This window comes from Sminthopsis crassicaudata, chromosome 1 (genome assembly GCF_048593235.1).
Source record: "Sminthopsis crassicaudata isolate SCR6 chromosome 1, ASM4859323v1, whole genome shotgun sequence".
Taxonomy (NCBI): domain Eukaryota; kingdom Metazoa; phylum Chordata; class Mammalia; order Dasyuromorphia; family Dasyuridae; genus Sminthopsis; species Sminthopsis crassicaudata.
This window is the reverse complement of record NC_133617.1, coordinates 75,228,071-75,255,705: the sequence shown is the minus strand read 5'-3', so window position 1 is coordinate 75,255,705 and position 27,635 is coordinate 75,228,071. Positions and strand designations below refer to the sequence as shown.

Here is a 27,635-nt window from a genome sequence, read left to right as displayed (position 1 = left end):
TCTGCATTACCAGCCCCTGTCCCGACTCACGCAAGTATTTAGACATTGGGGGTCCTGGAAAGCACCTCCTCACCCCAAGGTCCTGAAAGACCAAGAAGAAGAGAGGACAGAGTGTCCCATATCGGAGAGGGAGGACCTCCCCTCCCGCAGCCCTTGCTCGGACTCACCTGGGCTATTTTGGGGCTGGAGGGTGTTTTGGGAAGGTAAATGATGGCCTTTTAACTCTTTCAAAATCTCCCGCCCCATAACCACCCTGGGTCTTCCGATGCTCCCTGCGAGCTCTACCTGTGTGCCCCCTCCCCCTACCAACACATTCCTTTCCCCTGACGTCGGGCGTCGGGAGCAGAGAGGGAGTGAAGGAGGGGCCCTGAAACATTGGCTTTCCCCATCCCCAGCAACAGGCCCCACCCCTGGCTACTAGCGCTACAAGCGGGCAGCTCCCGGCCCGGAAGGGGGCCAGGGTTGGTGTAGGTCCTCAATTGTATATAGTTGCATGTACTTACACATGACTGTCTCAGTACTCGTCGGGCTGCTCCACCCTCGGGGGTGGGGCTAGGAGTCAGAGTTGGGGCTACATCCTCAGTTTGGGGGGTGGCAGGAGGCGGGGTGTGGTTCTACAGACCCCTCCCAGGTGCACTTTGTTCCCTGTCACCTCACTCCACCTGTGCCATTTTCTCAGCTAACCTAACCCCTGCTCCACTCTGGACTTCAACTCTCCCCCCCACAACCTCTTTTCTCCCCGGGAATCCCGAATCCAGAAGAGGAGGGGGCTGGAGAAGGCGGAGTGGGAAGGGCTGGCCAAGGGGAGGAGCCTTCAGCTCTGGCCACTTAGGCTTTGGGAAGGGCTGAGAGGTGCCGGGAGGTACCTGCCAGGTTTAAAATGTGCGGAGGTAGCGAGCGAAGCTGATCGGGACCGAGAGACTGCAGCAACAAGTCCGGAGAAGTCTACAGGTGTGTGCTAAGGGTGTCTGGAGGGCAGGAAGATTATGGAGTCGTGTCAGAGGGAGGGGTTCTTAGCTAAGAAAAGTGGGCTTCGGTTCGGGTTTTCCCGAATTCTGGTATTAAAGGGGGGGAGGGAGCTAAGGGAAATCAGGATCCAGGGCTGAAGAGCTGAATGGGAACAACATTCCTGGACTAAGTAATGGGGGTCCAATTGGAAAATCATCGGTTATTCTTCTTCCCGGAACCTAGACTTCCCGGGAAATTATGGGCGGGGTGAAGTCAGGAGCTGAAGTCCCTTACAAGGATTTGAGAAGTGTAGCTTGGAGCGCCGTGTGCTTTTCAAACCTTGTCCCTTTGTCCTGGGACGGTACTGAAAAGAGGAAATGAAAATGAATCTCTCTCCGAGCCTGCTCTGGACTCCCTGCGGTCCCCGGAACAGATTCTCAAACTTATGAATTTGGGGCAGGGAGGGAGTTGGTTCAAGTGGGTTCAGGACCACGGGGACCTTACCCAGAGGAGAAGATATGACTGTAATTTGGGGGAACATGAGAAATATCTAGTCACTAGGGATCATGTTCGAGAAATGATGGCAGTGTGCATTAGGAATAAAGGAACTGTGTCCCAGAATTGAGGGGCATGTTTCCTAAGGATCAAGTCCTAGCAATCAGGGAATTGTGCCCTGGAAATAAGGGCAAATATACCCTGGGAATGAGGAGACTGAATCCCTGAGGTGAATTTATTCATCTACCACCTTTCTGAGAATCTGTCCTCATTCCCAGGAATGTATATCCTTTGTAAAAATGAATGAACTGAAAAGGGCACCAGAGAAAATACTGTCTCGTTCTCTCTCTCTCTCTCTCTCTCTCTCTCTCTCTCTCTCTCTCTCTCTCTCTCTCTCTCTCTCTCTCTCTCTCTCTCTCTCTCTCTCTCTCTCTCTCTCTGTGTGTGTGTGTGTGTGTGTGTTCTGTCTCTGTCTCTCTTTGTCTCTCTCTCTGTCTCTCCTCTTTCTATGTCTCTGTCTCTTTTCTCTGTGTCTGTGTGGGCATCTCTGTCTCTGTTTCTGTGTCTCTGTCTTTATGTCTCTCTGTTTCTCTGTCTCTGTCTCACTGCCTCACTCTGTCTCTGTCTGTCTGCTTCTCTGTCTCTGTCTCTACATCTCTCTGTCTCTGTCTATGGCTGTTTAATATATATATATATGTATGTATACATATATATATATAAAATCTATAAATTAAGAATAATAAACTGCCTCAAGAGGAGTTGTGAGTAAAATACTGTGTAGAACCTCAAAGTAATCTAAATGAATGAACAGTGATCATTCTCTTCAACTAGAAAGACCCAGTGGAGGGATCCATGACACAAACACTAGATTTGAGCTCAGAGGGTCTAGGTTCAATCCTGATGACTTAATTACTCATGTCACCTTGTATAAGTCACTTTCCTTATCTTAATGAAGAAAATGAAAATGAAAGAGTTGGCCATCCCCAGTTCTAAATCTATTAATTGTTTCTTTGAGCACTTTTCAATACTAGGGAGTTCCCTCCCTGTTGAGGGAGCCCATTTCATTGTTGGGTAGCTTTTCTGGTTAAGAAGTTCATCTTTGTGTTTTTATGGAACCTGCCTCCTTCTCTTTGTTTTTCTTTCTTGAGTAACTGTCCATAGAAATAAAAGGATGTGTCCTATGACCTAAGAATATGATAGGAATGCTTTAGATGTCAGGGATCTGGACACTCCTCACCTAGAGCAGGTCCAGAGACCAGGTCCCTTATGGGTACCTCTTGAATGGTCCTCCTGGAATGATGATAACCCATCCTCCCTTCTCCCTTTCATCAATTGTCCTTTCCAGATCTAGGAATGTGGAGAGATAGGGGGACTGTAGGTAGGGGGTAAGGAATCCTTGGACTCAGATTGTTTGTGTGTTTGAAGGAAGGCTGGGGGATTCCTGGGTCTAGGTGATTTTTGTCCTGTAGAGGGAACCTTGCCTAGTTGGGGAAGCATGTATGTGGGCATCCCTGGGCCAGCCCTGGGTGTGACATTTGGATTTTTGTGTAGGGCCAGAACATATGGGAAGGAGAGATGGTCCCTGATCTTAGCCTAGGTGTGTCTGTGTATGTGAAGGGGAGGGGGATGCTGTTTCTTAGTGACTTTATAGGAGTTGGAAGTGGGGGAAGGTATTGGTATTTGCCTTACTTGTACCTGGGTGGGTTGTCATGGTTGGCTTTGAGAACTAAGAAAAAACAACAGGTGGAGCTGGGCTGGCTTCTCTAGGCCAAAGAGGCCATAATCCTGAAAGAGTGGAGAGAAGGGGGAGCCATCATCTCCATACAGAGACCTGTAATGGGAGTCAGCAGACCTGGAAGTCTTGTTCCACCTCTGGCAAACTTACTGGGCAATTTCCTCCCCTCTTAAGGTATCCCATTCTTCCTCTAGAAAATGAAGGTCCCCAACATCCCTTTCAATTCCCATATTCACTGAGGAATTGCAAGGTATTAAAGAAGTTTCAACCCATCCTACCCCTGGCCCAGAGTCCTCTCCTTCTCAGGTAGCTGTATGGAGCTGGGTTAATGTTTTCCCACTGATTTCTGAGCAGGAGAATGCTTAGTGCTAGAAGAAGGATGAGTCTAAAGAGGGAGGGCAGAGATATTCCCTGATTCCCTCAGAAGATGCCACTTTTCTTACATAGATGATCAGAGAATTGGAGGAAAAACCTTATCCATTTTATAGGTAAGGAAACCGAAGCTCAGAAAGATCAAGTCACAGAAACTCAGAAAAGGAAGGGAATTCACAAAATCCATCTAGTTCAAACCTATACCTGAAAAAGAGCCCTCTCTCTAACATGCCTAAAAAGTCTTCCAATCTTTGAAGACCTCAAAGAAACAAGCTTTTGTCATTAGGAATTTTCCTGACCCCAAATTTAAATTAACTTCCCTACAACTCATCCCTATTCCCTCCTCTACCTTTCTCACCTTACCCCCTCCCTTCCCCGCCATTGCTCCTAGTTCCCACAGGTCCCTGATGTCAATATGCCAATATAGGGGCCATGTACTATATGCTGATTTTTGGAGCCTCAGACTCTGAGAGAGCTAGAGGAAGTGTTGATCCCCTAATTAATGTGAGGGAGGGGAGATGTAGGAAAAGATTCATCCAAATTTCTCCTCTCCCTCCCCTTTCAGAGCCTCACCCATTCCAAGCAACTCTATCGGTCCATTGATCTCTGCCTGTCATTACAGTGCCAGGGGCTGAAGGAGGGCACTGTTTTTTTTTTTTTTTTTTCAGTTTCCCGCCCAACCTCTGGGCTCCCTGCCCATGGCCACCTCAATACTAGACAAAGGTCAGGGGGAGGAGGAATTGATTTAGCCTGAAACAGGAGCCTTTCCCTGAAGGCAGTGGGCAACCTAGCTAGCCTTGGAGATGCTAGGAAGAAGAAGGGGTGGTTATAGTTACTTCACTGATCCTGGGTACTAGGTCCTAACCTGGTCCCTCTTAGGCTCCCTTTTCTGCAACCCTACTCTTTTCCTTTCCCTTCAGTCTTTCTCTTCTCTCTCCTCTGTTGGAATATATCTTTAAAAGAGATGATGGCAGGGAATGTTGAATGAAAGGGAAAGAGAAGAGATTCTCCATCTGGGACCTTCCCTCCTATGTCTCTCCCCCTAGATTCCCAGCCCAGCCCAACCCAGCCCCACCTAGCTTCAGAAAGTCAGACATCAGACATGCCTTGTGCAAAGACTGAAAGTATACACTTTCAGTGTATGGGCACTGACAGATTGGTATGGGACTGAGTTTCTGGTCCCTACCTTGACTGCTGCTGAATCACTTTTTTCCAGGTCCTCACCCTGAGTGCTACGCACCCATGAGAAGGAAGATAGGTATCTATCTCCTTTTGAAGCTGGGGTTCTATGGCCTGTAAGAGGCAGAGGCCAGACCAAGCTAAAGCCTTCTTGAGTTTGTGGGCTGCTTCCTTTGGTACTATGAAACCTCATGACAAACTACCATCCATGTGCCTCTCCTTATCCTCACCCCTTTACCACCCACCCACACTCTCCTCAGTGCCTGCAATCTGGCTCTGTTCCTATCATTCTCCACAAATTGCACTCTCCAAGGTCTCTAACCACTTCCTCATTGCCAAACCAAGTACTTGTCAGTTCTCATCCATGGCCTATCAGCAGCACATCAGTCTCCTTTCTGTTCACCCTTCTTGGAGAAACTCTTCCCTTGACTCCAGAGATGTGGCTCTCTCCTCATTTCCCTCCTATCTTTGTGGCTGTGTTATTTCCTCTTCAGACTTTTCTTTCTTCTCCTGCCTCCCAGGTGCATATGCTTTTAGAGCATGGCCTTAGGAGGTATTATTATATACGTAGGTGCAATTTATTATCTGGACCAACTTGCACCTACCAGGAATCTTCTCTATAACATTTCCCACAAGGAATCATCTAGTTTGGACTGGAAGACCTCCAGTGATGGGGAGTTCTATCTATTCAATTATTGGGCAGGAAGTTTTTTTTTCTTATGTTGAATCAATATTTGCCTATCCATAGTATTCAACCATTACTTCAAATTCTATCCCTGGGACCAAGAAAGACAAATCTACTTTCATTTTCTGAAAACAAGATATCATGTCATAAAGAGGACCCCATGATTTTAGAGGTAGAAAAGAGCCTCAGAGATAATTTCATATTTCTCCAAACTTCCTTAGGCAAAATAGCCCTAGTTCTTCTAGTGATCCATTTGTATTATGGCCCCAGTCTCCACTTTCCCTCAGTGAATCTTTTCCACTCCCACACCTTTAACTCTCACCTCTTCAAATGACTCATATATGTCTAGTGCTGCTTGGAATGCCTTGTGTACTATTTCCTTCCTGAGAAAATTCTTCCTGGAATTCAAGGTCCAATTTAAGTACCATTTCCTCCATGGAGCCTTTTCTAAAGAAGAAAAGAAGGAAGGAAGGAAGGAAGGAAGGAAGGAAGGAAGGAAGGAAGGAAGGAAGGAAGGAAGGAAGGAAGGAAGGAAGGAAGGAAGGAAGGAAGGAAGGAAGGAAGGAAGGAAGGAAGGAAGGAAGGAAGGAAGGAAGGAAGGAAGGAAGGAAAAAAAGAAGGCCACAGGGGGTAGCATTGATCCAGTTAGGAAGCATGAGCTGCCACTGGAGACCTCCTTCCAATGGGACTGTTTAGATAAGGAGACATTCGCCAGTCTCTCCCAACCTATGGACTTTTTTGACCCCACACCCAAGAGAACCTCACCTATGAGCAGCTGCTAGTCCACTGTGTCACTGATCCAGAGACTGGCTCCCTCCTCCTGCCTCTTTGTGGGAAAGATCATAAAGGGCATTCAGAGGGACAATGGTTCATTGACTATACCACACAGGAGGGCCTGAGGAAGGCCATGGTCATTGCCACATCAGGGAAACAGGAAAGAAGGGAGGAAAGAGGAAGGAAGGAAGGAAGGAAGGAAGGAAGGAAGGAAGGAAGGAAGGAAGGAAGGAAGGAAGGAAGGAAGGAAGGAAGGAAGGAAGGAAGGAAGGAAGGAAGGAAGGGAGGAAGGAAGGAAGGGAGGGAGGGAAAGGAAGGAAGAAACAGAAGACAAGAGGGAAGGAGAGAAGGAAGAAGAAAAGAATAAAGGAGAAAAGGAAGGCGGGAGAAAGGAATAAAGGAAGGAGAGAAGGAAAGAAAGAAAAAGAAAGAAAAAAAGATTCTATGTTTTAGCCCAGGCCTCTTTTCCCCTTATCATCCCAATCTAAGCCTAAATTCTTATTCTCCATTCACAACTAAAAATAATGATGATTATAATAATAATAGTTTATTTATATAGTGTTCACTATGTGCCAGGCATTGTGCTAAGTACTTTATAATTATTATATCATTTGATTCTCACAACAATGCTATTATTAAATTACAGTTATGGTATTAATGCTATTATTAATTACAATTGAGGAAATTGAGGCAAACAGAGGTTAAGTGACTTGTTTATCTAGTGTCTGAAGCGAGATTTGAATTCAGGTTTCCTTTCCAGGACCATCTCTATCCATCTTGCTAACTAGTTTAGACCCCATTTTCTAATCAAATTCCAACTTAGTCTTAACATCCTCCTTTACCCTGGCTGATCACATCTCATCTTCCAGTCCCATTTCCCCCTCAAACCTCGGATTCCAGCCAGGTGACCATGTTGGTTCCCTAGTAGAACCAAAGGACAAAGGTAGCAAGAGTCATTCTGTGGATCTTTGCCATCTTCCTGCTCCTGCCCTCTCCTTAGCTCCAGTCTCATCTCTTTGCCCTGTTTGCTGAATTCTTGGAGCACATCTAGAAGAAGGCAATCAGGATGAGAATAGAAATCAGACCATCAACATGCATTTATTAAGCACCTATGTGCCAGGCACTGTGCTAAGTACTGAGGATACTCAGAGAAAGGCAGAAAACAGCTCCCATACTAATGAGGGAGACAATACATAAATTAGTATGTCCAAGAGACATTCAGAGTAGAGAGAAGGTAGTCTTGGAAAAACATCAGCAGCTGGGCACTTAGAAGAAAACAGGGAAGTTTATCATAGAGGAGAAGCCGCAGGGGTGCATGAGGATTGACTTCAAGGACTATCGTGTATAAGAGGGCATGCCCTTGTTCTATCAGGCCCAGAGGGCAAAACTAAGAGCAATGGGGGAAATTACAAGAAGGTGTATTTTGGTTCCATATAAAGTAAAACTTTCCCAACAATTAAGTGCTGTTTCAGAGATATTGAAGAAGAGATTTCTGTTCAGGGAGGGCTTAGATTAGGGGTCCTTTGGTCCCTTCCAACTCAGATCATTCTCCTAGAAACCTCTGTGGATCCTTTTCCTTTTCTCCAATGACTGAAGAAGTTTGGGTAGAACTTCTCTGGAAGACTGCATGGTGGTCTCAAACACTTCAAATCATTAGGCCTTTTCTTTGCTTTGCCTTCTTAGGAAGTGAACACTGCTTGAGAGAAGCCCACAGGACATGGACATGGATGTCTCAACTGCGACTTTAAATGGAGACTCAGTCATTTCGGTCAATGGCACTGGAACAGGTCAGGCCCCCAAGGCCCTGAAGACCATGCCCAAAGCTGTCCCTCCTGAATCCAGGATGGAGTTTTCTGTGACTAATGATGAAAAGACCTGTCCCCAGGAGAGAGGCCCCATTGCTGGGGTGTACTTGGAGGCCTCAGCCCAGCCCCTGGGCTTCTATGAAGCCATCCAGCAAGGGCTACTCCCAGCCAAGGTAGGACTGGCTCTTCTTGAAGCCCAGGCAGCCACGGGGGGCCTCATCAACCCCATTCAGAGCCAGCTTCTCCCTGTGACTGAGGCTGTGAAACAGGGGCTGGTAGGCCTGGAGCTGAAAGAGAAGCTACTCACAGCTGAACGAGCTCTCACCGGCTACCCTGATCCCTACGGGCCAGGGAAGCTGCCCCTCTTCCAGGCTCTCCACAAGGAAGTTGTGGCCAGGGATTTAGGCCTGAGCTGGCTGGAAGCCCAGCTGGCCACGGGCGGCATAATAGATCCTGCACAGGGAGGTCGTGTCTCATTGGAACTTGCCTACCAGAAAGGCCTCCTGGATGAGGAGACAGGCCACAGCCTCTCTGACCCCACAGCTGACAGTCCCCGGGCCTTCTCTGACCCCAACACAAAGGAGCCACTCACCTATCAAGAGCTTAGGAGCAGGTGTGTGCTGAGCCCTGCCACAGGGCTGGCCCTGCTCCCACTGAAGATCACCTTCCCATCCCTGGGAAGGATGGTGAGCAGTGAACAGCTTCTAGAGGCTGGCATCCTGCCTAGGAAGGTGTTTGAAGACCTGAGGGAGGGAAGACTGCTTGTGCCTGAAGTGAGGGCTCGGGAAGAAGTGCAGTGTTATTTGGAGGGAACAGGCAGTATAGTTGGGGTCATCTTACTGTCCACAGGCCAGAGGTGGAGCATCTACCAGGCCCTGATGGAGCACCTCCTCCCCCCGGGCACTGCCCTTGCCCTCCTCCAGGCTCAGGCTGCTACCTATTCCCTCATGGACCCTGCCAGTGAAAAAAAGCTGGGGCTGGATGAGGCTGTTAGGGCTGGACTCGTGGGGCCTGAGTTCCGAGAGAAGCTCTTGGTCGCCGAGAGGGCAGTGACTGGGTACCCAGATCCCTTCAGCGGGGGTCTCATCCCCCTCTTTCAAGCCATGAGAAAGGGGCTAGTACAGAAGGAACTGGCGCTTCGACTTCTAGAGGCCCAGCTGGCCACAGGGGGTATCATTGATCCGGTTAGGAAGCACCGGCTGCCACTGGAGACTGCCTTCCAATGGGACTGTCTAGATAAGGAGACATTCGTTAGTCTCTCCCAGCCTATGGGCTTTTTTGACCCCAACACCCAAGAGAACCTCACCTATGAGCAGCTGCTAGTCCGCTGTGTCACTGATCCAGAGACTGGCTCCCTTCTCCTGCCTCTCTCTGGGGGAGATCACAAAGGGCATCCAGAGGGACAGTGGTTCATTGACCATACCACACAGGAGGGACTGAGGAAGGTCACGGTAGTTGCCACATCAGGGAAGTTCAAAGGACAAAGAGTGTCTCTCTGGAAGCTTCTCTTCTTGGATGTCATCCCAGCAGAGAAGAGGGCTGCCCTGGCCCATCAGTACAGGGAGGGAGCACTCTCCACAGAGACGCTGGCATCCCAGCTCAGCGCCATCATCGACCAGGCCGCCGCTGCCTCCCGGGTCACCTTTGAAGGCCTGAGGGATCATGTGACACCAAGGGAGCTTCTCAGGTCAGAGATCATCAATCAGGACCTGTATGAGAAGCTGGAGCAAGGCCAGACAACGGCACAGGATGTTGGGGGCCTTGACTCCGTGAGGAAGTACCTGCAAGGGACAGGGTGCATCAGTGGCCTGCTCCTGCCTGACTCCCAGGAGAAGGTCAGCATCTACGAGGCCAGAAGGAAGGGCTACCTGAGACCGGGGACATCCCTTATTCTTTTGGAGGCTCAGGCAGCTACAGGTTTTATCATAGACCCCAAGGAGAACAAGAGATACTCTGTGGAGGAGGCCCTCAGGGCCAGTGTCATCGGACCCGATGTTTATGAAAAGCTGCTGTCAGCTGAGAAAGCAGTGACGGGCTACACGGACCCATACACGGGGGACAGGCTCTCCTTGTTCCAGGCCATGAACAAAGAGCTCATTATCAGGGACCACGGCGTCCGCTTGCTGGAGGCGCAGATCGCCACAGGTGGGATCATTGACCCTGTGCACAGCCACCGTGTGCCCGTGGAGGTCGCCTACAAGCGTGGCTACTTTGACCGGACGATGAACCTGATCTTATCTGACCCCTCGGACGACACCAGGGGCTTCTTTGACCCCAACACGCATGAGAACCTCACCTACCTGCAGCTGCTGGAAAAGTGTGTGACCGAGCCAGCCACTGGCCTCTGCCTCTTGCCACTCAACAGCCAGAAGCCTCAGCTGGTGACTGAAGCCACCCGCCAGGCTTTCCAGAAATCCCTCCTGCTGGTGAAGTACGGCCGGTTTAAAGGTCAAAGAGTCTCCGTGTGGGACCTGATCAACTCTGAGTACTTCAAGGAGGGCCAGAGGAGGGAGATTCTGACCCACTACAAGCTGCGGAAAATAACCTTGGAGCAGATTGTGAGGAGACTGGAGGAGGAGATGAAGAAGTGGGCTGGCATCACTCTGCCGGCTCTCCGGGGTCAGGTCACTGCCTACCAGCTCCTGGAGTCTCACATCATCGATCGTGACCTCCTAGAGAAGGTACTGGACGGGAGGGTCAGCCCTGAGGAGCTCTTGAAAGTGGAGTCTGTCCGCAGGTACCTCCATGGCTCAGGGACCATTGGGGGAGTTCTCCTCCAGCCTTCCAAACAGAGGCTTAGTCTTTATGAAGCCATGAAGCGGAAACTCTTAGTTCCTGGAGTGGCCCTTCCCCTCCTCGAAGCCCAGGCTGCCACTGGCTCCATCATCGACCCTGTGAGCAATGAAAAACTGTCTGTGGATGATGCTGTGCGAAAGGGATTGGTGGGGCCAGAGCTCCACGAGAAGCTCCATTATGCTGAGGAGGCAGTGACGGGCTTCACAGACCCATTTACAGGCAAGAAGGTTTCCCTTTTCCAGGCCATGAAGAAAGGCCTGGTCCCTTCTCAGCAGGCTGTGCAGCTCCTGGAGGCTCAGGTAGCCACTGGGGGCATCATTGACCCCAACAGCCACCACCACATCCCCATGGAAGTGGCCGCCCAGCGGGGTTACATTGATGAAGAGATGGAGAAGACCCTCTCTGGAGCCTCCCCTGCCACCCTCCAGACATTCTCTACAGTGGACGGGAGTGAGAGCCTCAGCTATGCCCAGCTTATAGAGCACTGTCAACAGGACAAGGCTTCTGGCTGTCACCTGCTGCCCCTGCCTCAAACAGCTATCCCCATTTCCACAGATGAGCAAATTCAACAGGTCTTCCAGGACACACTAGTGACTGAGAAGAGTGTCTCTCTCTGGGACCTGCTGTGCTCTGGGCACTTCACAGATGATCAGAGGGAAGCCTTCTTGGAAAACTTCCGGCTGGGGAGGATGACAGTCCAAGAAATCATAACTGCTGCTCTGAAGCAAGTAAGAGAAGCAGAACTACAAGCTCAGACCCACATCATGCTACCAGGCTTACGGGGGGAAGTCCCTGCTGTCTGGCTGCTGGATACAGGAATAATTGACCTGGACACACTGGAGAAACTGGTTCAGGGAACGCAGTCACCAAGCGAGGTTGCCCAGAGACCAGAGGTGAAACGGTACTTACAGGGGACAGGATGCATTGCTGGGGTCCAGGTGGAGGGATCCAAGGTGAGGATGAGCATCTACCAGGCCATGAAAAGCAACTTGCTTCCCCGCGGCCTAGGGCTGAGGCTGCTGGAGGCCCAGCTGGCTGCAGGCTTACTTGTTGACCCAGAGAACAACCGGGAACTGTCTGTGGAAGATGCAGTCAAGACTGGTGTGATTGGAGGAGAGCTGAGTGAGCAGCTCCTTCAAGCAGAGCGAGCAGCAACTGGCTATACTGATCCCTACACAGGCAGCACCATCTCTGTTTGGCAGGCCATGGATAAAGGACTTATTGACCAGAATGAGGGCTTCCTCCTTCTGCAAGTACAACTGGCTACAGGGGGCGTGGTAGACCCTATTCACCACCTGCATCTACCCCTGCCAGCTGCCTGCAGGCTCGGTTTTGTAGATGAAGAGACAGGTCAGGCCTTAGCCGAGACCACTGGAGATAAGAAATTTTTCTTCAACCCTAACACCCGTGACAAGGTGACATATCAAGAGTTAAAGGACAAGTGTATCTTAGACTCCGAGTCAGGCTTATGGCTGCTCCCTCTCTCCCAGAGTGTGGCACTGGATGTCGACGACCACACCATCATGGCTCTGAAAGCCATGACAGTCTCCATCAAGGTGGGGAGGTTCAAAGGCCAAACTGTGTCACTGTGGGACCTACTCCACTCTGAGTATGTTAGTGCTGACAAGCAGAAGGAGCTGGTAGACCTGGGTCGCTCAGGAAGGGCTGCGGCCCTTCGCCAGGTGGTCACAGATGTCACCGCCCTCATTGAGGAGACGGAGCAGAAGGCCAGGCAGATCACATTCCCTGGCCTCAGGAAGAAAGTATCAGCCAATGACTTGTTCAGATCCCAGCTGATTGACAAGAAAACACTGGACGATCTGAACGAGGGGAAAAAAACGGTGCACGAAGTGACCGAGATGGAGGGTGTGAAGAAATTCCTGGAGGGGAGCAACTTCATAGCTGGAGTGCTCATCCAAGGCACAAAGGAGAGGCTGAGCATCTATGACGCCATGCGGAGGCATATCCTGAGGCCGGGCACGGCCCTGGTCCTGCTAGAGGCCCAGGCTGCCACTGGATTCATCATCGACCCCGTACAGAACAAGAAGCTGTCTGTAGATCAGGCATTGTCAGATGGACTAATTGGAAGAGAAGTGTATGAAAAACTCCTGAGTGCAGAAAAGGCAGTGACTGGCTACACGGAACCCTACACCAATAAGCAAATCTCTCTCTTTGAAGCCATGAACAAAGGACTGATTTTAAAGTCCCATGCCATCCGACTTTTAGAGGCCCAGATTGCTACAGGTGGCATCATAGACCCGGTGCACAGCCACCGCGTGCCCGTGGAGGTGGCCTACCAGCGCGGCTACTTTGATGAGGAGATGAACCAGATCCTCTCTGACCCCTCCGATGATACCAAGGGCTTCTTTGACCCTAATACCCATGAAAACCTCACCTACCTGCAACTATTGGAGAGATGTATTCAAGAATCAGAAACTGGACTCTATATGTTGCAAATAGTACAGAAAGGAGAGAGCTACATATACATCGATGAAACCACAAAACAGCTGCTGCGATCCAGGACCACCAAGGTGCCCATCGGAAAATTTGCCAATCAGACTGTTTCTGTCTGGGATTTGCTTTCATCACAGTATTTCACACAGCAGAAAAAGAGAGATCTGGTCAGACAGTTCAGATCAAACACTCTGCACCTGGACCAACTCTTAGAAATTATTATAACTACCATTGAGGAAACAGAAAAACAGAACCAAGCAATCAGGGTGAAAGGACTCCGTGGGGATGTGACGGCTGCTGAGCTGTTCAACTCTGGGATCATTGATGAGAATGTCCTTGCTGGACTTCCAAAGGAAAAAAGGGCAGCAGAAAAACTTAGCCAACTAGAATCAGTGAAAAGGTACGTGGAAGGGACAGGTTGCATTGCTGGGGTGCTGATACCATCGACAAAGGAGAAACTGAGTATCTATGACGCTATGAACAGAGAAGTGATGCCCAAGCTAATTGGAATGCAGCTTCTGCAGGCACAGGCTGCCACTGGCTTCATCATCAACCCTCTGCAGAACCAGAGACTGTCAGTGAATGAAGCTGTGGCTGCAGGGGTGTTAGGGGAGGAGCTACAGGAAGACCTCCAGAATTCAGAGAAAGCAGTGACTGGCTATCAGGACCCAGACACAGGTGAGCTGATATCCCTCTACAAGGCCATGAAGAAAAATCTAGTAGAAAAAGAGGAAGCAATGAGGATGCTGGAGGCACAAGTAGCCACAGGAGGTGTAATCGATCCCAACTATGGTCATCGCCTTCCTGTAGAGGTGGCCTGCAAGCGGGGCTGCTTAGACCCGGAAACATACAACTTACTAGCAAATACCAAGCACGGAAGCAGAAGATTTCAGGATCCCAATACACATGAGAAAGTGAATTATGCAGAACTCCATTCAAGGTGCCCAAAAGATCCAAAAACAGGATTGGCGCTGCTACCCATAGTCAAGCAAGAAAAGAATTATAGATACATGGACGAAGTCATTGAAAATGCACTCAAGGCAGAAATGGTAACTGTGGAAAAGGGGAAGTATAGAGGGAAAAAGATGTCAGTGTGGGACCTCCTGTGCTCTGAATATGTCACAGAAGAAAAGAAACAGGAATTAGTAAACAGGTACAGGGAAGACACATCAAAAGCATTAGAAAGTATTGTGAAAATAATTTGGGACTTAATTGAGGAAAAAGAAAAAAAAAGAAAGGAGGTATGGTTCAAAGGTTTGAGAAGACAAATAACAGCTGCCGAACTTTACAAAGCCGATATAATTAATAAAGATACATTAGAAGAGTTGGAGAAAGGACAAAAACAAGTAAAAGAAATTGCAGAAAAAGAAAGAGTGAAAAAGTACCTTGAAGGGACCAGCTGCATCGCGGGCGTCCTGGTACCGTCCAAGGAGGACCCGGCCAAGCAAGAGAAGATGAGCATCTACCAGGCCATGTGGAAGGGCATCCTGCGGCCCGGCACGGCCCTCGTGCTGCTGGAGGCTCAGGCCGCCACGGGCTTCGTCATCGACCCGCTGCGCAACCAGAAGCTGTCGGTGGACCAGGCGGTGGCCGCGGGCGTGGTGGGCGGCGAGATCCAGGAGAAGCTGCTGTCCGCCGAGAGGGCCGTCACCGGCTACACGGACCCGTACTCGGGAGAGCAGATCTCCCTCTTCCAGGCCATGAAGCGGGACCTCATCGTCAAGGACCACGGCGTGAGGCTGCTGGAGGCGCAGATCGCCACGGGAGGCGTCATCGACCCGGTGCACAGCCACCGCGTGCCCGTGGAGGTGGCCTACCAGCGCGGCTACTTTGACGAGGAGATGAACCAGATCCTCTCCGACCCCTCGGACGACACCAAGGGCTTCTTCGACCCCAACACGCACGAGAACCTGACCTACATGCAGCTGCTGCGCAGGTGCGTTCGCGACCCGGACACCGGCCTCTACATGCTGCAGCTGGCGGACAAGAGCTCCGCCGTGTCCCAGCTGAGCGAGCAGATGCGGCGCGCGCTGCAGGACGCCTGGGTCACGGTCCACGGGGGCCTCTTCCGGGGCCAGACCGTGTCCGTGTGGGAGCTCCTGTTCTGCAGGGACGTGGCCGAGAGCAAGAGGCAGGAGTTGCTGAGGAAGTACCGGGCTGGCGCCCTGTCCGTCGAGGAGCTCACCAGCACCCTCACCAGCCTGGTGACGGAGGCCGGCGACCGGCGCGACGCGCCCACGGCCGGCTCAGGGGAGCTCAGCCGGGACGGACTGCGCCCGCGCAGCAAGCTGCAGGCCGCCACCATGGAGGTGCAGGTCGGCCACCTGAAGGGGCGGAAGGTCCCGGTCTGGGACGTCCTGGTGTCCACGTACGTGACTCAGGTCACCCGGGAGGACCTCCTGGCCCAGTACGACTCGGGGGCCCTGCCCCTGCCAGCGCTGACGCGCAGGCTCACCACCATCATCGAAGAGGCCGAAGGCGGGTCGCAGGAGGCAGAAGCCCGGGAAGAGGCGGAGAACGCCCGCCGCCGCCGCGAGGAGGCCCTCGGGGCCCTGAGAAACACCACCATGGAGGTGAAGGTCGGGCACTTCAAGGGGCAGAAGGTGTCCGTGTGGGAAGTGCTCTTCTCCACGTACCTCACCGACGCCAGGAGGGAGGAGCTTCTGGCCCAGTACTCGTCCGGCGCCCTGACCCTGCAGGGCCTCATCGCCACCCTCACCACCATCATCGAGGAGACTGAGGAGAAGCTGAGCAAGGTGTCTTTCCGGGGCCTGAGGAGGCAGGTGTCGGCCTCGGAGCTGGGCACCTCCAACATCCTGGGCCTGGACACTCTGCGGGAGCTGGCCCAGGGCACCAAGAGCTTGCAGGAGATCACGGAGATGGACTCGGTCAAGAGGTACCTGGAGGGCACCAGCTGCATCGCGGGCGTCCTGGTACCGTCCAAGGAGGACCCGGCCAAGCAGGAGAAGATGAGCATCTACCAGGCCATGTGGAAGGGCATCCTGCGGCCCGGCACGGCCCTCGTGCTGCTGGAGGCTCAGGCCGCCACGGGCTTCGTCATCGACCCGCTGCGCAACCAGAAGCTGTCGGTGGACCAGGCGGTGGCCGCGGGCGTGGTGGGCGGCGAGATCCAGGAGAAGCTGCTGTCCGCCGAGAGGGCCGTCACCGGCTATACGGACCCGTACTCGGGAGAGCAGATCTCCCTCTTCCAGGCCATGAAGCGGGACCTCATCGTCAAGGACCACGGCGTGAGGCTGCTGGAGGCGCAGATCGCCACGGGAGGCGTCATCGACCCGGTGCACAGCCACCGCGTGCCCGTGGAGGTGGCCTACCAGCGCGGCTACTTTGACGAGGAGATGAACCAGATCCTCTCCGACCCCTCGGACGACACCAAGGGCTTCTTCGACCCCAACACGCACGAGAACCTGACCTACATGCAGCTGCTGCGCAGGTGCGTGCGCGACCCCGACACGGGCCTCTACATGCTGCAGCTGGCGGACAAGAGCTCCGCCGTGTCCCAGCTGAGCGAGCAGATGCGGCGCGCGCTGCAGGACGCCTGGGTCACGGTCCACGGGGGCCTCTTCCGGGGCCAGACCGTGTCCGTGTGGGAGCTCCTGTTCTGCAGGGACGTGGCCGAGAGCAAGAGGCAGGAGTTGCTGAGGAAGTACCGGGCTGGCGCCCTGTCCGTCGAGGAGCTCACCAGCACCCTCACCAGCCTGGTGACGGAGGCCGGCGACCGGCGCGACGCGCCCACGGCCGGCTCAGGGGAGCTCAGCCGGGACGGACTGCGCCCGCGCAGCAAGCTGCAGGCCGCCACCATGGAGGTGCAGGTCGGCCACCTGAAGGGGCGGAAGGTCCCGGTCTGGGACGTCCTGGTGTCCACGTACGTGACTCAGGTCACCCGGGAGGACCTCCTGGCCCAGTACGACTCGGGGGCCCTGCCCCTGCCAGCGCTGACGCGCAGGCTCACCACCATCATCGAAGAGGCCGAAGGCGGGTCGCAGGAGGCAGAAGCCCGGGAAGAGGCGGAGAACGCCCGCCGCCGCCGCGAGGAGGCCCTCGGGGCCCTGAGAAACACCACCATGGAGGTGAAGGTCGGGCACTTCAAGGGGCAGAAGGTGTCCGTGTGGGAAGTGCTCTTCTCCACGTACCTCACCGACGCCAGGAGGGAGGAGCTTCTGGCCCAGTACTCGTCCGGCGCCCTGACCCTGCAGGGCCTCATCGCCACCCTCACCACCATCATCGAGGAGACTGAGGAGAAGCTGAGCAAGGTGTCTTTCCGGGGCCTGAGGAGGCAGGTGTCGGCCTCGGAGCTGCGCACCTCCAACATCCTGGGCCTGGACACCCTGCGGGAGCTGGCCCAGGGCACCAAGAGCTTGCAGGAGATCACGGAGATGGACTCGGTCAAGAGGTACCTGGAGGGCACCAGCTGCATCGCGGGCGTCCTGGTACCGTCCAAGGAGGACCCGGCCAAGCAGGAGAAGATGAGCATCTACCAGGCCATGTGGAAGGGCATCCTGCGGCCCGGCACGGCCCTCGTGCTGCTGGAGGCTCAGGCCGCCACGGGCTTCGTCATCGACCCGCTGCGCAACCAGAAGCTGTCGGTGGACCAGGCGGTGGCCGCGGGCGTGGTGGGCGGCGAGATCCAGGAGAAGCTGCTGTCCGCCGAGAGGGCCGTCACCGGCTACACGGACCCGTACTCGGGAGAGCAGATCTCCCTCTTCCAGGCCATGAAGCGGGACCTCATCGTCAAGGACCACGGCGTGAGGCTGCTGGAGGCGCAGATCGCCACGGGAGGCGTCATCGACCCGGTGCACAGCCACCGCGTGCCCGTGGAGGTGGCCTACCAGCGCGGCTACTTTGACGAGGAGATGAACCAGATCCTCTCCGACCCCTCGGACGACACCAAGGGCTTCTTCGACCCCAACACGCACGAGAACCTGACCTACATGCAGCTGCTGCGCAGGTGCGTTCGCGACCCGGACACCGGCCTCTACATGCTGCAGCTGGCGGACAAGAGCTCCGCCGTGTCCCAGCTGAGCGAGCAGATGCGGCGCGCGCTGCAGGACGCCTGGGTCACGGTCCACGGGGGCCTCTTCCGGGGCCAGACCGTGTCCGTGTGGGAGCTCCTGTTCTGCAGGGACGTGGCCGAGAGCAAGAGGCAGGAGTTGCTGAGGAAGTACCGGGCTGGCGCCCTGTCCGTCGAGGAGCTCACCAGCACCCTCACCAGCCTGGTGACGGAGGCCGGCGACCGGCGCGACGCGCCCACGGCCGGCTCAGGGGAGCTCAGCCGGGACGGACTGCGCCCGCGCAGCAAGCTGCAGGCCGCCACCATGGAGGTGCAGGTCGGCCACCTGAAGGGGCGGAAGGTCCCGGTCTGGGACGTCCTGGTGTCCACGTACGTGACTCAGGTCACCCGGGAGGACCTCCTGGCCCAGTACGACTCGGGGGCCCTGCCCCTGCCAGCGCTGACGCGCAGGCTCACCACCATCATCGAAGAGGCCGAAGGCGGGTCGCAGGAGGCAGAAGCCCGGGAAGAGGCGGAGAACGCCCGCCGCCGCCGCGAGGAGGCCCTCGGGGCCCTGAGAAACACCACCATGGAGGTGAAGGTCGGGCACTTCAAGGGGCAGAAGGTGTCCGTGTGGGAAGTGCTCTTCTCCACGTACCTCACCGACGCCAGGAGGGAGGAGCTTCTGGCCCAGTACTCGTCCGGCGCCCTGACCCTGCAGGGCCTCATCGCCACCCTCACCACCATCATCGAGGAGACTGAGGAGAAGCTGAGCAAGGTGTCTTTCCGGGGCCTGAGGAGGCAGGTGTCGGCCTCGGAGCTGCGCACCTCCAACATCCTGGGCCTGGACACCCTGCGGGAGCTGGCCCAGGGCACCAAGAGCTTGCAGGAGATCACGGAGATGGACTCGGTCAAGAGGTACCTGGAGGGCACCAGCTGCATCGCGGGCGTCCTGGTACCGTCCAAGGAGGACCCGGCCAAGCAGGAGAAGATGAGCATCTACCAGGCCATGTGGAAGGGCATCCTGCGGCCCGGCACGGCCCTCGTGCTGCTGGAGGCTCAGGCCGCCACGGGCTTCGTCATCGACCCGCTGCGTAACCAGAAGCTGTCGGTGGACCAGGCGGTGGCCGCGGGCGTGGTGGGCGGCGAGATCCAGGAGAAGCTGCTGTCCGCCGAGAGGGCCGTCACCGGCTACACGGACCCGTACTCGGGAGAGCAGATCTCCCTCTTCCAGGCCATGAAGCGGGACCTCATCGTCAAGGACCACGGCGTGAGGCTGCTGGAGGCGCAGATCGCCACGGGAGGCGTCATCGACCCGGTGCACAGCCACCGCGTGCCCGTGGAGGTGGCCTACCAGCGCGGCTACTTTGACGAGGAGATGAACCAGATCCTCTCCGACCCCTCGGACGACACCAAGGGCTTCTTCGACCCCAACACGCACGAGAACCTGACCTACATGCAGCTGCTGCGCAGGTGCGTTCGCGACCCGGACACCGGCCTCTACATGCTGCAGCTGGCGGACAAGAGCTCCGCCGTGTCCCAGCTGAGCGAGCAGATGCGGCGCGCGCTGCAGGACGCCTGGGTCACGGTCCACTGGGGCCTCTTCCGGGGCCAGACCGTGTCCGTGTGGGAGCTCCTGTTCTGCAGGGACGTGGCCGAGAGCAAGAGGCAGGAGTTGCTGAGGAAGTACCGGGCTGGCGCCCTGTCCGTCGAGGAGCTCACCAGCACCCTCACCAGCCTGGTGACGGAGGCCGGCGACCGGCGCGACGCGCCCACGGCCGGCTCAGGGGAGCTCAGCCGGGACGGACTGCGCCCGCGCAGCAAGCTGCAGGCCGCCACCATGGAGGTGCAGGTCGGCCACCTGAAGGGGCGGAAGGTCCCGGTCTGGGACGTCCTGGTGTCCACGTACGTGACTCAGGTCACCCGGGAGGACCTCCTGGCCCAGTACGACTCGGGGGCCCTGCCCCTGCCAGCGCTGACGCGCAGGCTCACCACCATCATCGAAGAGGCCGAAGGCGGGTCGCAGGAGGCAGAAGCCCGGGAAGAGGCGGAGAACGCCCGCCGCCGCCGCGAGGAGGCCCTCGGGGCCCTGAGAAACACCACCATGGAGGTGAAGGTCGGGCACTTCAAGGGGCAGAAGGTGTCCGTGTGGGAAGTGCTCTTCTCCACGTACCTCACCGACGCCAGGAGGGAGGAGCTTCTGGCCCAGTACTCGTCCGGCGCCCTGACCCTGCAGGGCCTCATCGCCACCCTCACCACCATCATCGAGGAGACTGAGGAGAAGCTGAGCAAGGTGTCTTTCCGGGGCCTGAGGAGGCAGGTGTCGGCCTCGGAGCTGGGCACCTCCAACATCCTGGGCCTGGACACCCTGCGGGAGCTGGCCCAGGGCACCAAGAGCTTGCAGGAGATCACGGAGATGGACTCGGTCAAGAGGTACCTGGAGGGCACCAGCTGCATCGCGGGCGTCCTGGTACCGTCCAAGGAGGACCCGGCCAAGCAGGAGAAGATGAGCATCTACCAGGCCATGTGGAAGGGCATCCTGCGGCCCGGCACGGCCCTCGTGCTGCTGGAGGCTCAGGCCGCCACGGGCTTCGTCATCGACCCGCTGCGCAACCAGAAGCTGTCGGTGGACCAGGCGGTGGCCGCGGGCGTGGTGGGCGGCGAGATCCAGGAGAAGCTGCTGTCCGCCGAGAGGGCCGTCACCGGCTATACGGACCCGTACTCGGGAGAGCAGATCTCCCTCTTCCAGGCCATGAAGCGGGACCTCATCGTCAAGGACCACGGCGTGAGGCTGCTGGAGGCGCAGATCGCCACGGGAGGCGTCATCGACCCGGTGCACAGCCACCGCGTGCCCGTGGAGGTGGCCTACCAGCGCGGCTACTTTGACGAGGAGATGAACCAGATCCTCTCCGACCCCTCGGACGACACCAAGGGCTTCTTCGACCCCAACACGCACGAGAACCTGACCTACATGCAGCTGCTGCGCAGGTGCGTGCGCGACCCCGACACGGGCCTCTACATGCTGCAGCTGGCGGACAAGAGCTCCGCCGTGTCCCAGCTGAGCGAGCAGATGCGGCGCGCGCTGCAGGACGCCTGGGTCACGGTCCACGGGGGCCTCTTCCGGGGCCAGACCGTGTCCGTGTGGGAGCTCCTGTTCTGCAGGGACGTGGCCGAGAGCAAGAGGCAGGAGTTGCTGAGGAAGTACCGGGCTGGCGCCCTGTCCGTCGAGGAGCTCACCAGCACCCTCACCAGCCTGGTGACGGAGGCCGGCGACCGGCGCGACGCGCCCACGGCCGGCTCAGGGGAGCTCAGCCGGGACGGACTGCGCCCGCGCAGCAAGCTGCAGGCCGCCACCATGGAGGTGCAGGTCGGCCACCTGAAGGGGCGGAAGGTCCCGGTCTGGGACGTCCTGGTGTCCACGTACGTGACTCAGGTCACCCGGGAGGACCTCCTGGCCCAGTACGACTCGGGGGCCCTGCCCCTGCCAGCGCTGACGCGCAGGCTCACCACCATCATCGAAGAGGCCGAAGGCGGGTCGCAGGAGGCAGAAGCCCGGGAAGAGGCGGAGAACGCCCGCCGCCGCCGCGAGGAGGCCCTCGGGGCCCTGAGAAACACCACCATGGAGGTGAAGGTCGGGCACTTCAAGGGGCAGAAGGTGTCCGTGTGGGAAGTGCTCTTCTCCACGTACCTCACCGACGCCAGGAGGGAGGAGCTTCTGGCCCAGTACTCGTCCGGCGCCCTGACCCTGCAGGGCCTCATCGCCACCCTCACCACCATCATCGAGGAGACTGAGGAGAAGCTGAGCAAGGTGTCTTTCCGGGGCCTGAGGAGGCAGGTGTCGGCCTCGGAGCTGCGCACCTCCAACATCCTGGGCCTGGACACCCTGCGGGAGCTGGCCCAGGGCACCAAGAGCTTGCAGGAGATCACGGAGATGGACTCGGTCAAGAGGTACCTGGAGGGCACCAGCTGCATCGCGGGCGTCCTGGTACCGTCCAAGGAGGACCCGGCCAAGCAGGAGAAGATGAGCATCTACCAGGCCATGTGGAAGGGCATCCTGCGGCCCGGCACGGCCCTCGTGCTGCTGGAGGCTCAGGCCGCCACGGGCTTCGTCATCGACCCGCTGCGCAACCAGAAGCTGTCGGTGGACCAGGCGGTGGCCGCGGGCGTGGTGGGCGGCGAGATCCAGGAGAAGCTGCTGTCCGCCGAGAGGGCCGTCACCGGCTACACGGACCCGTACTCGGGAGAGCAGATCTCCCTCTTCCAGGCCATGAAGCGGGACCTCATCGTCAAGGACCACGGCGTGAGGCTGCTGGAGGCGCAGATCGCCACGGGAGGCGTCATCGACCCGGTGCACAGCCACCGCGTGCCCGTGGAGGTGGCCTACCAGCGCGGCTACTTTGACGAGGAGATGAACCAGATCCTCTCCGACCCCTCGGACGACACCAAGGGCTTCTTCGACCCCAACACGCACGAGAACCTGACCTACATGCAGCTGCTGCGCAGGTGCGTTCGCGACCCGGACACCGGCCTCTACATGCTGCAGCTGGCGGACAAGAGCTCCGCCGTGTCCCAGCTGAGCGAGCAGATGCGGCGCGCGCTGCAGGACGCCTGGGTCACGGTCCACGGGGGCCTCTTCCGGGGCCAGACCGTGTCCGTGTGGGAGCTCCTGTTCTGCAGGGACGTGGCCGAGAGCAAGAGGCAGGAGTTGCTGAGGAAGTACCGGGCTGGCGCCCTGTCCGTCGAGGAGCTCACCAGCACCCTCACCAGCCTGGTGACGGAGGCCGGCGACCGGCGCGACGCGCCCACGGCCGGCTCAGGGGAGCTCAGCCGGGACGGACTGCGCCCGCGCAGCAAGCTGCAGGCCGCCACCATGGAGGTGCAGGTCGGCCACCTGAAGGGGCGGAAGGTCCCGGTCTGGGACGTCCTGGTGTCCACGTACGTGACTCAGGTCACCCGGGAGGACCTCCTGGCCCAGTACGACTCGGGGGCCCTGCCCCTGCCAGCGCTGACGCGCAGGCTCACCACCATCATCGAAGAGGCCGAAGGCGGGTCGCAGGAGGCAGAAGCCCGGGAAGAGGCGGAGAACGCCCGCCGCCGCCGCGAGGAGGCCCTCGGGGCCCTGAGAAACACCACCATGGAGGTGAAGGTCGGGCACTTCAAGGGGCAGAAGGTGTCCGTGTGGGAAGTGCTCTTCTCCACGTACCTCACCGACGCCAGGAGGGAGGAGCTTCTGGCCCAGTACTCGTCCGGCGCCCTGACCCTGCAGGGCCTCATCGCCACCCTCACCACCATCATCGAGGAGACTGAGGAGAAGCTGAGCAAGGTGTCTTTCCGGGGCCTGAGGAGGCAGGTGTCGGCCTCGGAGCTGCGCACCTCCAACATCCTGGGCCTGGACACCCTGCGGGAGCTGGCCCAGGGCACCAAGAGCTTGCAGGAGATCACGGAGATGGACTCGGTCAAGAGGTACCTGGAGGGCACCAGCTGCATCGCGGGCGTCCTGGTACCGTCCAAGGAGGACCCGGCCAAGCAGGAGAAGATGAGCATCTACCAGGCCATGTGGAAGGGCATCCTGCGGCCCGGCACGGCCCTCGTGCTGCTGGAGGCTCAGGCCGCCACGGGCTTCGTCATCGACCCGCTGCGCAACCAGAAGCTGTCGGTGGACCAGGCGGTGGCCGCGGGCGTGGTGGGCGGCGAGATCCAGGAGAAGCTGCTGTCCGCCGAGAGGGCCGTCACCGGCTACACGGACCCGTACTCGGGAGAGCAGATCTCCCTCTTCCAGGCCATGAAGCGGGACCTCATCGTCAAGGACCACGGCGTGAGGCTGCTGGAGGCGCAGATCGCCACGGGAGGCGTCATCGACCCGGTGCACAGCCACCGCGTGCCCGTGGAGGTGGCCTACCAGCGCGGCTACTTTGACGAGGAGATGAACCAGATCCTCTCCGACCCCTCGGACGACACCAAGGGCTTCTTCGACCCCAACACGCACGAGAACCTGACCTACATGCAGCTGCTGCGCAGGTGCGTTCGCGACCCGGACACCGGCCTCTACATGCTGCAGCTGGCGGACAAGAGCTCCGCCGTGTCCCAGCTGAGCGAGCAGATGCGGCGCGCGCTGCAGGACGCCTGGGTCACGGTCCACGGGGGCCTCTTCCGGGGCCAGACCGTGTCCGTGTGGGAGCTCCTGTTCTGCAGGGACGTGGCCGAGAGCAAGAGGCAGGAGTTGCTGAGGAAGTACCGGGCTGGCGCCCTGTCCGTCGAGGAGCTCACCAGCACCCTCACCAGCCTGGTGACGGAGGCCGGCGACCGGCGCGACGCGCCCACGGCCGGCTCAGGGGAGCTCAGCCGGGACGGACTGCGCCCGCGCAGCAAGCTGCAGGCCGCCACCATGGAGGTGCAGGTCGGCCACCTGAAGGGGCGGAAGGTCCCGGTCTGGGACGTCCTGGTGTCCACGTACGTGACTCAGGTCACCCGGGAGGACCTCCTGGCCCAGTACGACTCGGGGGCCCTGCCCCTGCCAGCGCTGACGCGCAGGCTCACCACCATCATCGAAGAGGCCGAAGGCGGGTCGCAGGAGGCAGAAGCCCGGGAAGAGGCGGAGAACGCCCGCCGCCGCCGCGAGGAGGCCCTCGGGGCCCTGAGAAACACCACCATGGAGGTGAAGGTCGGGCACTTCAAGGGGCAGAAGGTGTCCGTGTGGGAAGTGCTCTTCTCCACGTACCTCACCGACGCCAGGAGGGAGGAGCTTCTGGCCCAGTACTCGTCCGGCGCCCTGACCCTGCAGGGCCTCATCGCCACCCTCACCACCATCATCGAGGAGACTGAGGAGAAGCTGAGCAAGGTGTCTTTCCGGGGCCTGAGGAGGCAGGTGTCGGCCTCGGAGCTGCGCACCTCCAACATCCTGGGCCTGGACACCCTGCGAGAGCTGGCCCAGGGCACCAAGAGCTTGCAGGAGATCACGGAGATGGACTCGGTCAAGAGGTACCTGGAGGGCACCAGCTGCATCGCGGGCGTCCTGGTACCGTCCAAGGAGGACCCGGCCAAGCAGGAGAAGATGAGCATCTACCAGGCCATGTGGAAGGGCATCCTGCGGCCCGGCACGGCCCTCGTGCTGCTGGAGGCTCAGGCCGCCACGGGCTTCGTCATCGACCCGCTGCGCAACCAGAAGCTGTCGGTGGACCAGGCGGTGGCCGCGGGCGTGGTGGGCGGCGAGATCCAGGAGAAGCTGCTGTCCGCCGAGAGGGCCGTCACCGGCTACACGGACCCGTACTCGGGAGAGCAGATCTCCCTCTTCCAGGCCATGAAGCGGGACCTCATCGTCAAGGACCACGGCGTGAGGCTGCTGGAGGCGCAGATCGCCACGGGAGGCGTCATCGACCCGGTGCACAGCCACCGCGTGCCCGTGGAGGTGGCCTACCAGCGCGGCTACTTTGACGAGGAGATGAACCAGATCCTCTCCGACCCCTCGGACGACACCAAGGGCTTCTTCGACCCCAACACGCACGAGAACCTGACCTACATGCAGCTGCTGCGCAGGTGCGTTCGCGACCCGGACACCGGCCTCTACATGCTGCAGCTGGCGGACAAGAGCTCCGCCGTGTCCCAGCTGAGCGAGCAGATGCGGCGCGCGCTGCAGGACGCCTGGGTCACGGTCCACGGGGGCCTCTTCCGGGGCCAGACCGTGTCCGTGTGGGAGCTCCTGTTCTGCAGGGACGTGGCCGAGAGCAAGAGGCAGGAGTTGCTGAGGAAGTACCGGGCTGGCGCCCTGTCCGTCGAGGAGCTCACCAGCACCCTCACCAGCCTGGTGACGGAGGCCGGCGACCGGCGCGACGCGCCCACGGCCGGCTCAGGGGAGCTCAGCCGGGACGGACTGCGCCCGCGCAGCAAGCTGCAGGCCGCCACCATGGAGGTGCAGGTCGGCCACCTGAAGGGGCGGAAGGTCCCGGTCTGGGACGTCCTGGTGTCCACGTACGTGACTCAGGTCACCCGGGAGGACCTCCTGGCCCAGTACGACTCGGGGGCCCTGCCCCTGCCAGCGCTGACGCGCAGGCTCACCACCATCATCGAAGAGGCCGAAGGCGGGTCGCAGGAGGCAGAAGCCCGGGAAGAGGCGGAGAACGCCCGCCGCCGCCGCGAGGAGGCCCTCGGGGCCCTGAGAAACACCACCATGGAGGTGAAGGTCGGGCACTTCAAGGGGCAGAAGGTGTCCGTGTGGGAAGTGCTCTTCTCCACGTACCTCACCGACGCCAGGAGGGAGGAGCTTCTGGCCCAGTACTCGTCCGGCGCCCTGACCCTGCAGGGCCTCATCGCCACCCTCACCACCATCATCGAGGAGACTGAGGAGAAGCTGAGCAAGGTGTCTTTCCGGGGCCTGAGGAGGCAGGTGTCGGCCTCGGAGCTGCGCACCTCCAACATCCTGGGCCTGGACACTCTGCGGGAGCTGGCCCAGGGCACCAAGAGCTTGCAGGAGATCACGGAGATGGACTCGGTCAAGAGGTACCTTGAAGGGACCAGCTGCATCGCGGGCGTCCTGGTACCGTCCAAGGAGGACCCGGCCAAGCAGGAGAAGATGAGCATCTACCAGGCCATGTGGAAGGGCATCCTGCGGCCCGGCACGGCCCTCGTGCTGCTGGAGGCTCAGGCCGCCACGGGCTTCGTCATCGACCCGCTGCGCAACCAGAAGCTGTCGGTGGACCAGGCGGTGGCCGCGGGCGTCGTGGGCGGCGAGATCCAGGAGAAGCTGCTGTCCGCCGAGAGGGCCGTCACCGGCTACACGGACCCGTACTCGGGGGAGCAGATCTCCCTCTTCCAGGCCATGAAGCGGGACCTCATCGTCAAGGACCACGGCGTGAGGCTGCTGGAGGCGCAGATCGCCACGGGAGGCGTCATCGACCCGGTGCACAGCCACCGCGTGCCCGTGGAGGTGGCCTACCAGCGCGGCTACTTTGACGAGGAGATGAACCAGATCCTCTCCGACCCCTCGGACGACACCAAGGGCTTCTTCGACCCCAACACGCACGAGAATCTGACCTACATGCAGCTCCTTCAGAGATGTAGTTTGGATCCTGACACTGGCCTCTTATTTCTTTCTCTTAAATAATGTTTAATTTCTCTTATTTCATTGATTTCATCTTTGTCAATACAATTTTCAATGTTTTTGCACTTTTCATTTGGTTTTATTTTCACTACTTTGTTTTTTGGATATCTGTTTTTCTTTGAATTATTTTATTGACATTTCTTTAATTATGGTTAATTTTAAACTAATGTCATCTGTAGATTTGTATTTGTCCTCATTTTCACTCTCATATTTTTGTACAGTACTTCGAAGTTATATTTTTTCATGCATCTGTGCTCTGCACTAATTAAATCTCATATCTCATAACTTTT

At 57.6% G+C, this 27,635-nt stretch overlaps 1 protein-coding gene across 1 annotated transcript; it reads left to right on the top strand.

Moving 5' to 3' along the window:
- The first annotated feature begins 673 nt into the window (after nucleotides 1–673).
- EPPK1 (epiplakin 1) lies at nucleotides 674–27,635 on the top strand. Its single transcript, XM_074262350.1, has 2 exons — nucleotides 674–951; nucleotides 7,872–27,635. Exon 2 carries the CDS (start codon nucleotides 7,906–7,908, stop codon nucleotides 27,346–27,348), a length of 19,443 nt encoding a protein of 6,480 aa, XP_074118451.1. The 5' UTR covers nucleotides 674–951; nucleotides 7,872–7,905; the 3' UTR covers nucleotides 27,349–27,635.

Bases quoted from the DNA above. Each gene is read 5' to 3' on its own strand.
- EPPK1 (XM_074262350.1), top strand. From the start codon at position 7,906: ATGGACATGGATGTCTCAACTGCGACTTTAAATGGAGACTCAGTCATT.